Here is a 15,969-nt window from a genome sequence, read left to right on the forward strand (position 1 = left end):
AGCATGGTTTACTGACTGAGCGCGGCGTAAAGGAACAAAAAACAAAAACAAAAACAAAAACAAAGAAAAACAAAACAAAACAAAACACAGAGTGTTCTGCTTTGGTACCTACACCTCCCCGTTACGAATAGAGTCTGTCCTCTGGGTTTAAATCTACGCCAGCGCGTCCAGGTGACCAAGTCGTCCCTGCAGACGTAGATACAGGTTTAGACCGCCTCCGTGGTGCTGTGGATAGAGCGTCTGTCAAGCAGGGACGGGAGGTCGGTGGTTCGATTCCGATCGCCTCATCGCAAACGACTTTAAAGGATGGTACTTGTGCCGGTTTAAGCCTTCTATGTATATACTCAGTGGCAAATTTGACCTTCGCTTGACATCGCGCAAAATATAAGGGTATTGGTCACGTGACCCCAGACAATAACATGATGACTACTTTTTCATTAATATCATAATATATCATTAATATAATAAATGTATACTTTATTTTGCCCGACAGTGTATATGAACATTACATGACTGTATGCTTAGGAAACATGAAACATGTGACAACATAAATATGTTTCATTTAAGTGAGTGAGTGAGTGTGTACGGTTTTACGTCGCTTTTAGCAATATTCCAGCAATATCATGGCGGGGGACACCATTGTACCCATGTTGGGAATCGAACCCGGGTCTTCGGAGTGACAAGCAAACGCTTCAACCACTAGGCTATCTGACCACCCCTCTATGAGGAGTGAGTGAGAGGTTTTACGCCGCTTTGAGCAATATTCCGGCAATATCACGGCGGGGTACACCAGAAATGGGCTTCACACTTTGTACCCATGTCGGGAATCGAACCCGGGTCTTCGGCGTGACGAGCGAACGTTTTAACCACTAGGCCACCCGACCGCCCCTGTTTCGTTTAAAGAAGCATCATTTATAAGAAATACAATGAAATAGCTTACTACAAATACCGAATTTAACATGAGATGGTTCTATTAAAAATAATGTACTATAACTGAAGTAAATTAAAATGTTTATCATTTAAACTTCTCACCAGAATATTTACCTTCACTGCAGTCGACGAGTTGGAGAGAAATGCCCGTTGATGTACTTGTTGGCTTCAATACTTCTTTGAAAGAACTTCTATATGATTTGATGCTATCACAATAATGACCCAATTGACATTAATCAATTTCTATGACCGCTCCAGCTGTAAAAAGACTTCAAAAGTCTATTGTTGTAATTATCGGGTATTGGGTATCGAGTATCGATGGTAAAAATCAATCCAAACGTTTGTGTTACCATATAATCATTAATTGCATATTTAATACCTTTGAATCAGGTTGATTTAACGCATCTGTGATACTTTCTTTAGCTATCGTCAACTATCCAGTATGGAGACATTGCAGATAAGGAGGTCTATTAAATTTCGGGCAATAATTGTCTGGTTTTTGTTTTGTAAACCAAAGAACATATGCCTGTTAATATCTTGTGATATTTCTTGATCTTAAGAAAAGTGAGACACATGATATTTATGTATTGATAAATTGCTGGGCCAAAGAAAATATACACCCATGTTTGATGGTAGCTAAATATGAAATAAACAAGAAATGGTAATCGTTGTTAATGTACAGTAAAGTACGTTTATAACGAACACGCTTATAACGAACTGATTTTATTGTCCCGACTATTTGCTATAGTTATGCTGCATATATGCTTATAACGAACTATGGTTATAACAAACTAAAGTTAGTGGTCCCTTTGAGTTCGTTATAACCGTAGTTTACTGTATTTGATACTGGTGTCATAGTTGTGTTTTAGAACTTTGTAGTGTTTCGGCGATTGTTTTCAATCTAGTAACATTTTGCTGACTCCAATTTCAAGTGTACAGTAAACTACGGTTATAACGAACTCAAAGGGAACTAATTTTAGTTCGTAATAACCGTAGTTCGTTATAAGCATATATAGAGCATAACTATAGCAAATATTCGGGACAAAAAAATCAGTTCGTTATATCCGTCAGTTCATTTTATGCGTGTTCGTTATAAACGGCCGGGACTAAAAAACAAGTTCGTTATAAGCGTGTTCGTTATAAACGTAGTGTACTGTATATGTTCTTCTGCCGGGAGTTGATGTAAAGGGAGATATTGAAAGACACAACGAAACACACATGCACAGATCAGTTGTCTACATCCTCATAAGTGAGAGCATATTGTTTTACGCCGCTTTTAGCAATAGTCCAGCCATATCACAGCGGGAATGGAAAAAGGGTCCTTGTCAAGACCCGGGTTAAATTGGTCTTCAGCAACCGGTATTTGTCGTAAGAGGCGACTAACGGGATCGAGTGGTATGGTTGACTTGGTTGATGCATGTCATCGTATCCCAGTTTAGTAGATCGATGTGCATATTGTCAATCACTGGATGTTCTGGTTCAGACTCGATATTTCATTGACGTCATATAGGTAGAGTATTACTGACTTGGGCCATAAACAACAAACCAACATGGGGTACGAGATGTAAAGCTGAATGTGAGAAAAATTTGCACTGGAAAACATACTTATAACAATGTCAAGATTATTCAAATGGATGGTGACCCGTGAAGATCCGGGTTAGAACTAGTCTTCAGCAACCCATGCCTGCCGTAAATGGCGACCATGCTTGTCATAAGAGGCGTTATATAAACGGGATGAGGTGGTCAGGCTCGCTGACTTGGTTGATGCATGTCATCGTATTCCAACTGCGTGGATTGATGCTCATGATGTCAATCACTGCATTGTCTGGTCCCGACTCGATTACGCACAGACCGCCGTCAAGAAGCTGGAATAATGCCGAGCGCGGCGTTAAACAACAAACCAACCAAACAAACAAATGCCGGGTGACTGTTGTTTTGTTCATTTTGTGATTAGTTATACACTCTATCCATTTTAGCCGGACACCTGTACCTCCTGCGTCGGGGAGTCAATGGCGGGATAAATAACGTCAATGACCTGAAAAATGACGTCACTTCATCACAGGTCATTGAAATCCACCAACATTCATTTTTGTGTTTCCCTATGTGAAAATGAATCTGTTACTTACTCGCAAATATAGATATTTCCCTTTCCAGAATATAGTAAAGTACGTTTATAACGAACACGCTTATAACGAACTGACGGATATAACGAAGTGATTTTTTTGTCCCGACTATTTGCTATAGTTATGCTGTATATATGCTTATAACGAACTACGGTTATAACAAACTAAAGTTAGTGGTCCCTTCGAGTTCGTTATAACCGTAGTTTACTGTATATAACAAAGACAGCAATACCACAACTAGATATCTTATTAATTTAGATTCATTTATATGAAGTTGTTTGTTTTCTATGTGTAATAACTGGCTGTATATTAATCTTGAAAGAACACATAGCTGGTAAATAAAGCCGCGGTCGTGGCACACAGGCCAGCACAATGATATCGCCATGATCGCGTTACAGAACAGGTGTCCAACTATTTATTGGAAAAAGACAGATATACGAAAAAATCCTAGCATTCTAACATAATGACACCCTGGAACTGGCCGCAGCGGTCTGTAAGGAATCTGTGGAAGAATAAATCCCTTGTACCTAAAATATGGAATATGCGCCTGTGTGGGGATCTGGTGACACTTTGACTGGGCTCCTGTCTGTCTAATATAGTAAAAAGCGATGTTAGCGTACCAACGGCTTTCCTCTATGTATTTTTAATGAGTTTGCAATGGCAGTAGATCTAGTTTTTGTTTTTTTATCGCTTCGGGGAACAATTTTCCACATGAATGAAAATTCAGAGCCGGCGGGAGATGGGAAACTCAGAAATAAATACGGATTTTCGAGTTGCACCCGACTCGCCTAAAAAAAATCTGACCCGACTCGCCCAAAAAATATATATACTATTTTGGTATGCGTTTGGCAAATATAAATTAGGTTAGGCCTAATGATGACAATTACTAGTATATTCATACACAAGTATGGAAATAATATTTTAAAAAACCCGTATCTTCCATAGAATTTGTCTTCTGTCATATTTACATCTGCACTTCATGTTGAGTCAGTGAGTCAGAGCCCAGTCGGTTAAGCTATTGGGACCGAGACTACAACACTAACATTTAGGTACATTATGTGTATAGCATTACTATGTATTTCTGATAGTTACATACTTATTCTAAAATGCAAAAGCCGACCGTAGTCCGCTCAAAAACATTTTAGGCGAGTCGGGTCAAAATCTTTTTAGGCGAGTCGGATTTTAGGCGAGTTGATATTCTCATGATTGGAACCGGTTGGTAACGAATGTAGCTTCCGCAAGTTGACAACACGCAAGGAGAGCCAAGAACCAGGTTATCGGTCAGCATCGCAAGCTTTTTATAGTAATCGTTTATTTCTGTGCATGAAAAAACCGTAGCAAGGTTTGTAGATTTGTTGAAAATGCCAAATGAAGGAAATAGGCTTATTATGTTTAGAACAAAAATCCTGAAAAATGCAATTTCGTTAGTGGTGGTCGTTTTTGAACGCTAAATACGAGTTATCTCCCTTGGAATAACATTTCCTTGGTAGGAATACTTGGACAAAACTGCGTTGTAAATGTGAGGATGTAAACTTTGGGTTTTTGTTATTAAGTGATATTGGGGAATTGATGACCGTGGAGACTGGTTTTGTGCGCGGTGAGTTATGGAGGAGACATATGCAGTTAGAAAGCAAACATTTTATGACGGCTACATACGGAACAAAACCCTGCAGTCTAACATTATCAGTCTTACTCCCCTCTCTTAGTATTGTGCTTGACAAGGATCTCGTCGCCGACTAGCATCCCTCCCAAGACACACACACCGGCTCTCGGTTAACCGACAAACAGCCGAGTTTGTGCACCGAGCATTTGACGACCAGAGTCTTGTCTAACCCTTCGGGACCATCCCTTTCATTTTCCGGGGTGTTTGAAATTTTGGTTTGACAACAGCATTTTTTTTATGTTCAAGAGCGCAAATAAAAATAACGAACTGCTTAAAGATGCATATACCATAATATAGTCTGCTGGAAAATGGCATATTTTTTTTTTCAACAATCTGAAGCATATGTTTTTTTATACAGTTTTTTCATTTATTTTCTACCTTTTGTGAGGTGAGGTGAAATTGGGTTTAACGTCGGGTCCAAGATTATTGCACTTATATATAGCGACGTGCATGCATGTGTGTGTGTGTGGCTGCTTGTACTAGACCGGACTGATGCCGATTTATAGTGCTAGCCCACTGAAATACCATGCCGCAGTTTAACATGAATATCCCACTCAGACACAGTATACTGACTCTGAGCCAACAAATCCTTGTTTTAGCCCCTTAATGCCGAGCGCCAGGCAGGGTAACAACAAGTACCATCTTTTAACGTCTTTTGGTATGACGCGGCCAGGGATTGAGCCCCGGACCTTCCGCTCTCCGGGCGGACGCTCTACCACTAGACCACGGATTCTACCTTTTGTTAGAAGATGGCAAGGTTCCAGTTTGTCAATAGCTCTATCGTGCCCAGCTCTATAGTTCCCAACTCTATAGTGCCCAGCTCTATAGTGCCCAACTCTATAGTGCCCAGCTCTATAGTGACCAGCTCTATAGTGACCAGCTCTAGCTGTGGATCTCACTTCAAGGATTTGTCATTCCTCTGTGGTCCAGACTCCATAGTATTAGTTGTGTTAGGGTGAGGGGCGGTCGAGTAGCCTAGTGGTTAAAGCGTTCGATTTTCATGCTGAAGACCTTGGTTCGATTCCCCACATGGGTACAATGTGTGAAGCCCATTTCTGGGGTTCCCCGCCATGATATTGCTTGAATATTGCTAAAAGCGGCGTAAAACCATACTCACTCGCTCACTCACTCACTCTAGGTTTGTAAGCACCATACCAGTGCTCGTGGGTTTCATCAAAGTGGTAGACATCGGAGACCTGCATTACTTTGTGCTTTCCTCCCACATTAAGCTGACACGCTGTGATATAACTGTTGACAGGGCTCAAATTAGCTGTCTGAACATTCACCAGTGCAACATGTTATTGAAAAGTACAATCAATTTTTTATGTCTACATGTACTAAGTGCATGAAAAAAAAAATCAAATTTGCTTCTGACAAGCCCTCACTTTTCCTCATAGCAACGATCTCTGAACACATTTAATATCTCTGAAGTATATTTACCATACTACATCACTACTCTTGACCGCCTCCGTGGTCTAGTGGTAGAGCGTCCGGCCGGAGAGAGGAAGGTCTGGGGTTCGATCCCCGGCCGCGTCATACCAAAAGACGTTAAATGATGGTACTTGTTGTTACTCTGTCAGGCGCTCGGCATAAAGGGGCTAAAACAAGGACTGGTCGGCTCGGATTCGGTATACTGTGTCTGAGTGGGGTATCCATGTTAAACTGTGGCATGATATCTCAGTTGACTAGCACTATAAATCGGCATCAGTCGGGACTAGTACAAGCAGCCACACACACACACGTCGCTATATAAGTGCAATAATCTTGGACGCGACGTTAAACCCAATTTCACCTCACCTCACCTCACCTCACCTCACCTCACCTCACCTCACCTCAGTGTTGTATAATGCGTCATTTTTCTTGGACTTGATGTCATCAAACTGTGGGTACTTCAACATTATGTGTACATGTTCCTATTACGTTTATACAGCATCAGTTAAAAAATCATGACACAGTCATCAGTGATCTGAGAATTTATGTATTTAGACTAGTTTATGCATCCATGTTTCAACTTTGATAATATAAATCCTCCTGGGGCCCATGCAGGTAGCAAAGGTACTGTAAGTCCCCATGGTCCCCAGTATGGTGATCTCCCTTCAGTGGTTGGCGATCAATAGCCCGTTTTTATCATATCTTGTGTATCGTTAAATCTTTTTATAGCTCCATGCTAGTTTTATATTCATATCTGTGATAGTCTGGTTTGTTTTACTGTCCTTTGTCGAAGGGTTTATTATATAGTCAAAATGTATTTATTATTGACGTATAAATTGATCTCATCACTATACGGCTGAAATATTGCCGATGTGACGTTAAATCTTAACTCACTCACTCACTCAACTTTGATAAATTTATGGAACCAGGGTGCCACCTGCTTATTTCTCGTACCACTAGGTTTCAATGTCAACATGTACCTGGTGCAAGTAAAGTCAAGTTCCTTAAATCAAGCCCTGTTTGAAAGCAGCAGTATCCAAACTTGCTCACTTGTCAAGTATATGCTTGCCAATTCTAGACTCGGTTACTTACAGACTGCTGTGATAGAACACTTACTGTACACCATGGGGTTACAAGTCAGTAGGACCCGTGAAGATCCGGGGTAAAATAGGTCTTCAGCAAACCATGCTTGCCGTAAAAGCGACTATGCTTGTTGTAAGAGGCGACTAACAGGATCGGGTGGTCAGGCTCGCTGACTTGGTTGATGCATGTCATCATCTTCCAATTGCGTGGTTCCCTCGTCACGCCGAAGACCCGTGTTAGATTCCCAACATGGGTACAATGTGTGAAGCCCATTTCTGGTGTCCCCCGCCATGATATTGCAGGAATATTGCTAAAAACCGGCGTAAAACCATACTCACTCACTCACTCCAATTGTGTGGATCAATGCTCTTGATATCAATCACAAGATTGTCTGGTCTCGATTATTTATGCACCGCCATCATATGGCTGAGTACGGCATACAACAACAAACAAATACAGTCAGGAGACTTTAGGGCTTTTAGTAAGTAGTCATTATTTCTTTCGGCTTAGTAAAAAAACACATGAATAGCGGACAAGCTGTCAATTTAAATTTGCGATACGAAATCATCTCTATGCCAATGTTCCAACCACTCAGTAAGGAGACAAGTTGACATCTGCTTTCGTTTCATCACCGCAGTTATGCAAATATCAAACACTGACTGGCTTTGTTGTGTAGTTAGATCTATGAATTTTATGAAATTTTAGCTTAATTACTATTAACAGTAAAGTTTTAATTTATGCTAATCAGTCTTTAATGGCCTTTGAACATCTTTTGAGTTGTTTTACGCATTCCGGGGCATAGGTCTTCAGCAACCCATGCTTGTCGTAAAAGGCCACTAACGGGATTGGGTGGTCAGGCTCGCTGACTTGGTTGATGCATGTCATCGATCCCAATTGCGTGGATCGATGGTCATAATATCAATCACTGGATTGTCTGGTCCAGACTCTATTATTTACAGACCACCGTCATATAGCTGGAATATTGCTGAGTGTGGCGTTAAACAACAAACCAACCAACCAACTTAAGAGTGTACCCCATATGGACCCTTTTCTAATAGCATAATTTTCTTTTCCAGTTGAAGTCTCCTGGCAGTGACAGGTTAGAAGCTTCTAAGAATAACCAGTGGTGTCAGGAATGAGACCTGGATCACTTGTGTGAATCACTCCTGTCAAAGATGTAGCAGCACATGTACTTGGAGCACATTCTGCTGTGAAACACAGATTTCAGTATCACTCAGATCTTTGTTTTACCTTGCCAAGGACCCAATTATGAACAATAAAGGAATCAAAGAAGAAATGCCCAAACTTTTCGTCTTGGATCAGGGGATGGTAGAACTATTTTCACAAAGACATTGCAAGATATTCCACACGTGCTACATTGTTGATTGACTAATTAAGAATCTGACAGTTTCAACAACCGTTTCAAGTCCGTTATCCAGTTGTCCAGTTGCACCAGCATCACCAGGCTTCAAGATGAACTATCAGAGCACTGAAGGCCAGCGATCAGCCTTTGAGATGGCAGAGACTAACCAGGCCATGTCTGCAGTTCCCCTGGAACATGGCTCAAGTTCCAGCAACAACCATTACCCTCTGAATCAGCTCCATCCAACTCTACCCGCGGCACCCTGGCAACATGGCCCTCCTTTCTTTGACCTCCCTATGCATCTGTTGTCCAGCATTGGACCAAGACCATCCGTACCTCCTCAAGGTGCTTCTCCAGCTCCACCTGCTACTCTTCCCCTGACTCAACCCTGTCCTGTTGCTTCAAATGATGCTTTGGGTGTGTCTCAGACACCGTCAGAGATGATGCCTCAAGGATTAACAGATCCTGAAGTTTCAGCTCCCCTTCCACAAGCTGTAGCCACACCAGCCACATCTATGAACATCTTCACAAGCCTTGCTCCTCCGGGAAACAATTCCAATTTCACTCATATTAGACTGGGACCCAAGAATCAGGGTAATCCCGACTTGAATTTTGTCAGCTCGTTGCAGCCCTTCCAGTCTCTGACTCAACAAGATCTTATTGTAAGTCCACTCCAGAGTGGCATGTTGGCAGGTCGCACGACCAAACAATTTATTGAACTGCTTCCTCAGAGCCGGATCCATCATAAAGAGTTTGATGCTTATCTGCATCCGTCGGTGGAGAAACCAAAGGTCAGTGAAGGTCATGGCTTTGAGCTTGGTCATCAGAATGAACATCAAGGCGAACACAGCCAAAAGGAGCTTCACGGCCACGAAACTGTGTCAGATATATCTGCAAAAGATGCTACACATGATGACAGTTCAGAACGACTGGATCATGCCAAGCTTATCCTTGGGTTAACCATGATTGGCATGGAAATGACAAATGCCTTGAGTTCAGATTCCACAAATGCCAGTTCAGCACAGGAACAGATGAATGTGTGTAGCAATATCAGTGTTCCTGGCGCTGCGCCTGAGGTAAACAGTTGCACTCAACCTTCTGAACAGCCTTTTGTTTCCAACAGCTCTGCTGTAACCCCAAACCATCCTGTGTCATTGAACACTCAAACTCTGCTGGCACAGAGCAACATCACTGAAGTTGCCAGGTCAAATAAAAACAATTCTGAAACTGATACTGAGAACCGGAACTTTAAATGCTCGGTCTGTGAGAAGCGGTTTAAGAAGAAGTGGCATCTGACTGCCCATGAGCAGAGGCACAGCGGTGTGAAACCCCACCATTGTTCCTTGTGTGGAAAGTCCTACACAGACGTTGGTACATACAACAGACACATGAAGACACACACTGGAGAGAAGGACTGTATTTGTGTTGTATGTGGGAAGGCCTTCTATGACTCCGGAGCGCTCACCAACCACTTCAAGGTACATACAGGGGAGAAACAGCATGTGTGTTGGATCTGTGGCAAAGCATTTGCTCACTCGGGAGGTCTCCAGGTCCACGTTCGAAGCCACACCGGAGAACGACCGTATGAATGTAGTCAGTGTGGGAAATGCTTCAGCAAGTCCAGCAAGCTCGTTGTCCACGCCCGGAGTCATTCCGGGATCAAGCCTTACCAGTGTGTGTACTGTGGCAAGGCTTTCAGTGTCTCCAGCAACCACAAGGCTCATCTCAGGACACATACTGGACGAAAGAACTTCAAGTGCAATATTTGTGGAAAGGTGTTTGGGTCTTCAGTTGACTTGGAGTCTCACTCAGCAAGCCATGTGAAGCCTCCAGTGTTTAAGTGTAAGCAGTGTGGCAAGATGTATGTTGAGGAGGACAGGTTAAAGGAACATCTCACTACCCACACAGGAAAGAAGCTGTTCAAGTGTGATCTGTGTGGGAAGGAATTCAAGCGATCATCCAACTTCAGACTTCACAGGAAATACCATGAGTCCAAAAAGCCGTACAGTTGTGAAATTTGTGCTCGCGGATTTTGCAAGTATACGGATATGGTTCGGCATAAGAAAGTTCACAAATGCAAGCAGGTGTTCAAGTGTGATGTGTGTATGACGCAGTTCAGCCTGCTTATTACATTACAGATGCACCAGATGCGAGTTCACGGACCTCTGAAGACGTTCAGGTGCGAGATTTGCAAGAAGAGTTTTAGTCGGCAGGAAGAGCTAAAGGTGCATACACGTACCCACACAGGGGAACGTCCCTACAAGTGTCGAGTGTGTGGCCAAGGGTTCTGTGGCCCAGGAGGGCTCAGGAAGCATCTGAAGAAACATCCTGAACTGAAAGAACAAGAGGCAGAAGCATCCAAGAAGGTGAAGAAGGTTTACCAGTGTGACACTTGCGGCCGCTCATTCCAACAATCCAGCCATCTTAAGGCTCATCTTCGGCGACATACTGGAGAAAAACCTCACGAATGTAGCACCTGTGGTAAAAGATTCAGTGATGTTGGGATGCTAAACAGACATGTGAAAATACACACAGGAGAAAGATCCCACGTGTGTGTTGCTTGTGGTAAAGGTTTCATCGATGCCGGAAGTCTTCAGAAGCACATGACGACACACACTGGAGTCAAGCCCTATAGCTGCACCGTCTGTCAGAAGAGCTTCAGTTTCCCCGGAGACCTTCAGGTCCACAAACGTTATCACACTGGTGAAAAACCGTTCAAATGTTCCCAGTGCAGTAAAGCCTTCACCAAGTCAAGTAAGCTGCGGGTTCATAGCAGAATACACAGTGGCGAGAAGCCTTACAAGTGTACGCAGTGCGGGAAGGAATTCAGTGTGTCCAGTAACCTCCGCACCCACTTGAAAGTCCACAACAGTTCCACAGACACGACACACAAGTGTAAACCCTGTGGGCAGAGGTTCCCTAGTGAGGATCTTCTCCAGCAGCACCAAGCTTCCACCCACTCTGGACTCCAACTGTTGAAGTGTGACCAGTGCAGTCAGGAGTTCCTAGAGCAGCATCGGCTTCAAGAACACATGTTCTCCCACACGGGGCAGAAGCCTTTTAAGTGTGAGACATGTGGGAAGCAGTTCAAGAAGGCTCACAACTACAAGAGTCACCTCCAGTCCCACAGCAACATCAGACCCTTTCCTTGTGACACATGTGGTAGAGCCTTTTTGAAGAACGGGGATCTGAAGAACCATCTCAGATCCCATACCGCTGAAAATGGTTTTAAGTGTGAGTTCTGTACAGAAGCGTTTCAGCAGGCCAAGGACCTCCATGTCCATTTTGTGAAGACCCATGCACCTGACAAGCTCCATACATGTGAGGTTTGCGGGAAGGGGTTTGACAAATTGTCCGAGTTCAAGGTCCACCGACGGACACACACAGGCGAGAGACCCTTTCAGTGTTCTGTGTGCCACAAGTCATTCTGTAGCCGTGGAGGATTAACAAAACATGAGCTAAAATGTCATGAATTTCAGAACAGGCTAGCAGTGTATTCCTGTGGAATCTGTGGACAAAAATACAAGGACTCCGATGCTTTGCAGGAACATCTGCATACACACTCGGATGTTAACAAGGCGCTCATGAACGGTGGCAGTTTGCCTCGCCAACACACTGGACCCCTAGGCGATGCAGCTGGTTATCAGGATGTGAATATTCATTCCCAGAATGCACAGAGCCTAATGCAGCAGAACATCCCTTCCCAGTCTCATTTACAACCAAGCTCTCAACGAACTCCAACAAAAGCCTCCAACAATTTAGACATCAGTATTCATTATCAGAACCCTTCTCTGGCTCCAAATCTTAATCTCTCGGATACGTTGAAAATGACAAGCATCCGTCCTTTTCAAGATGTTTCAAAGATGCAACAAACAAATGTATGTGATGACCTGGGAATGAGCAGAGTCAGTTCTAACAATCTTCTGCAGCAAATAGGGGTGTCATGTGGAGGATCTGATACCGCCTACACCCAACAGAACACAGGGTCAGATACAGCCTACTCCCAACAGAACACAGGATCTGATACCGCCTACACCCAACAGAACACAGGGTCAGATACAGCCTACTCCCAACAGAACACAGGATCTGATACAGCCTACACCCAACAGAACACAGGGTCAGATACAGCCTACTCCCAACAGAACACAGGGTCAGATACAGCCTACACCCAACAGAACACAGGGTCAGATACAGCCTACACCCAACTGAACACAGGATCTGATACAGCCTACACCCAACAGAACATAGGGTCAGATACAGCCTACACCCAACAGAACACAGGGTCAGATACAGCCTACACCAAACAGAACACAGGGTCTGATGCAGCCTACACCCAACAGAACACAGGACCAGATACGACCTACACCCAACAGAACACAGGGTCTGATACAGCCTACACCCAACAGAACACAGAGAGTGATACAGCCTACACCAAACAGAACACAGACAATGATACAGCCTACACCCAACAGAACACAGGGTCCGATACAGCCTACACCCAACAGAACACAGGGTCAGATACAGCCTACTCCCAACAGAACACAGGGTCAGATACAGCCTACACCCAACAGAACACAGGGTCAGATACAGCCTACTCTCAACAGAACACAGGGTCAGATACAGCCTACTCCCAACAGAACACAGGATCTGATACAGCCTACACCCAACTGAACACAGGATCTGATACAGCCTACACCCAACAGAACATAGGGTCAGATACAGCCTACACCCAACAGAACACAAGTTCAGATACAGCCTACACCAAACAGAACACAGGGTCTGATGCAGCCTACACCCAACAGAACACAGGACCAGATACGACCTACACCCAACAGAACACAGGGTCTGATACAGCCTACACCAAACAGAACACAGAGAGTGATACAGCCTACACCAAACAGAACACAGACAATGATACAGCCTACACCCAACAGAACACAGGGTCCGATACAGCCTACACCCAACAGAACACAGGACCAGATACAGCCTACACCAAACAGAACACAGACAATGATACAGCCTACACCCAACAGAACACAGGGTCTGATACAGCCTACACCCAACAGAACACAGGGTCCGATACAGCCTACACCCAACAGAACACAGGACCAGATACTGCCTACTCCCAACAGAACACAGGATCTGATACAGCCTACACCCAACAGAACATAGGACCAGATACAGCCTACACCCAACAGAACACAGGGTCAGAAGCAGCCTACTCTCAACAGATCACAGGGTCAGATACAGCCTACTCCCAACAGAACACAGGGTCAGATACAGCCTACTCCCAACAGAACACAGGGTCTGATACAGCCTACACCCAACAGAACACAGGATCAGATACAGCCTACACCCAACACAACACAGGGTCAGATACCGCCTATACCCAACAGAACACAGGATCTGATACAGCCTACTCCCAACAGAACACAGGATCAGATACAGCCTACTCCCAACGGAACACAGGACCAGATACTGCCTACTCCCAACAGAACACAGGATCTGATACAGCCTACTCTCAACAGAACACAGGGTCAGATACAGCCTACTCTCAACAGAACACGGGGTCAGATACAGCCTACACCCAAAAGAACACAGGGTCAGATACAGCCTACTCTGAACAGAACACAGGGTCAGATACAGCCTACTCCCAACAGAACACAGGGTCAGATACAGCCTACTCCCTACAGAACACAGGGTCTGATACAGCCTACACCCAACAGAACACAGGATCAGATACAGCCTACACCCAACACAACACAGGGTCAGATACCGCCTATACCCAACAGAACACAGGATCTGATACAGCCTACACCCAACAGAACACAGGGTCTGATACAGCTTACACCCAACAGAACACAGGGTCAGATACAGCCTACTCTCAACAGAACACAGGGTCAGATACAGCCTACACCCAACAGAACACAGGATCTGATACAGCCTACTCTCAACAGAACACAGGGTCAGATACAGCCTACTCTCAACAGAACACAGGGTCAGATACAGCCTACACCCAAAAGAACACAGGGTCAGATACAGCCTACTCTCAACAGAACACAGGGTCAGATACAGCCTACACCCAAGAGAACACAGGGTCAGATACAGCCTACTCCCAACAGAACACAGGGTCAGATACAGCCTACTCCTAACAGAACACAGGGTCAGATACAGCCTACACCCAACTGAACACAGGGTCAGATACAGCCTACACCCAACTGAACACAGGATCTGATACAGCCTACACCCAACAGAACACAGGGTCAGATACAGCCTACTCCCAACAGAACACAGGGTCAGATACAGCCTACTCCCAACAGAACACAGGGTCTGATACAGCTTACACCCAACAGAACACAGAGAGTGATACAGCCTTCACCCAACAGAACACAGGATCAGATACATCCTACACCCAACAGAACACAGGACCAGATACAGCCTACACCCAACAGAACACAGGATCTGATACAGCCTACACCCAACAGAACACAGGGTCAGATACAGCCTACACCCAACAGGACAAAGGGTCAGATACAGCCTTCACCCAACAGAACACATGATCTGATACAGCCTACACCCAACAGAACACAGGGTCAGATACAGCCTACACCCAACAGAACACAGGGTCAGATACAGCCTACACCCAACAGAACACAGGATCTGATACAGCCTACACCCAACAGAACACAGGGTCAGATACAGCCTACACCCAACAGGACAAAGGGTCAGATACAGCCTACTCCCAACAGAACACAGGATCTGATACAGCCTACACCCAACAGAACACAGGGTCAGATACAGACTACACCCAACAGAACACAGCCATTGTGGGACTACCTGATGTGGCTAGTAGCTAGGTGGGAGTTTATTCACAGCATAGTGTTCCTTCTATGGAGCAGATGTCTGTCAACAGATTGTGAAAATACATTCACAGAGCCTGCCTGCAGGGAACAAAATAGAACCTCGCACATCTGGTTGAATTCCTTCACTGCAGGATCCCCGGACACAACAGTCAGACACCATCAATCTAATTAAAACAGATCTTTACTTCAATCCGATACTTTTCTGCTGTAGTTTTGAATGTTGTTCAATGCAATAGAGGGATCATCTAAGATGCGCAAGTTGTTGCTGTGCAGAGTTGCATCCCTTGGGTGCTCCAGAAACAAATGATTGTGGTTCGATTGTGGGGCACTTATTGGAGCAGAGTGATTAATACAGCAGTGTTATTTACTGGTTAGTGTGATATAGCTGCATTGTACATTGTACATATATGTCCGTGGTCTAGTGGTAGAGCGTCCGCCCGGAGAGTGGAAGATCCGGGGTTCGATCTCCGACCGCGTCATACCAAAAGACGTTAAGAGATGGTACTTGTTGTT

At 44.3% G+C, this 15,969-nt stretch overlaps 1 protein-coding gene across 2 annotated transcripts; it reads left to right on the plus strand.

Moving 5' to 3' along the window:
* Positions 1–4,518: 4,518 nt before the first annotated feature.
* Positions 4,519–14,865, plus strand: LOC124121793. 2 transcript variants are annotated; one of them, XM_046484867.2, is made up of 2 exons: positions 4,519–4,572; positions 8,307–14,865. In XM_046484867.2, the coding sequence occupies exon 2, from the start codon at positions 8,704–8,706 to the stop codon at positions 14,743–14,745; it is 6,042 nt and encodes a 2,013-aa protein (XP_046340823.2). In that variant the 5' UTR covers positions 4,519–4,572; positions 8,307–8,703; the 3' UTR covers positions 14,746–14,865. The 2 variants fall into 2 exon arrangements, with proteins under 2 accessions (XP_046340823.2, XP_046340822.2); XM_046484866.2 differs by having other exon boundaries at positions 4,530–4,650.
* The last annotated feature ends 1,104 nt before the right edge of the window (positions 14,866–15,969 follow it).

Source organism: Haliotis rufescens, unplaced genomic scaffold, assembly GCF_023055435.1.
Source record: "Haliotis rufescens isolate VD_foot unplaced genomic scaffold, xgHalRufe1.0.p SCAF_18, whole genome shotgun sequence".
NCBI lineage: Eukaryota > Metazoa > Mollusca > Gastropoda > Lepetellida > Haliotidae > Haliotis > Haliotis rufescens.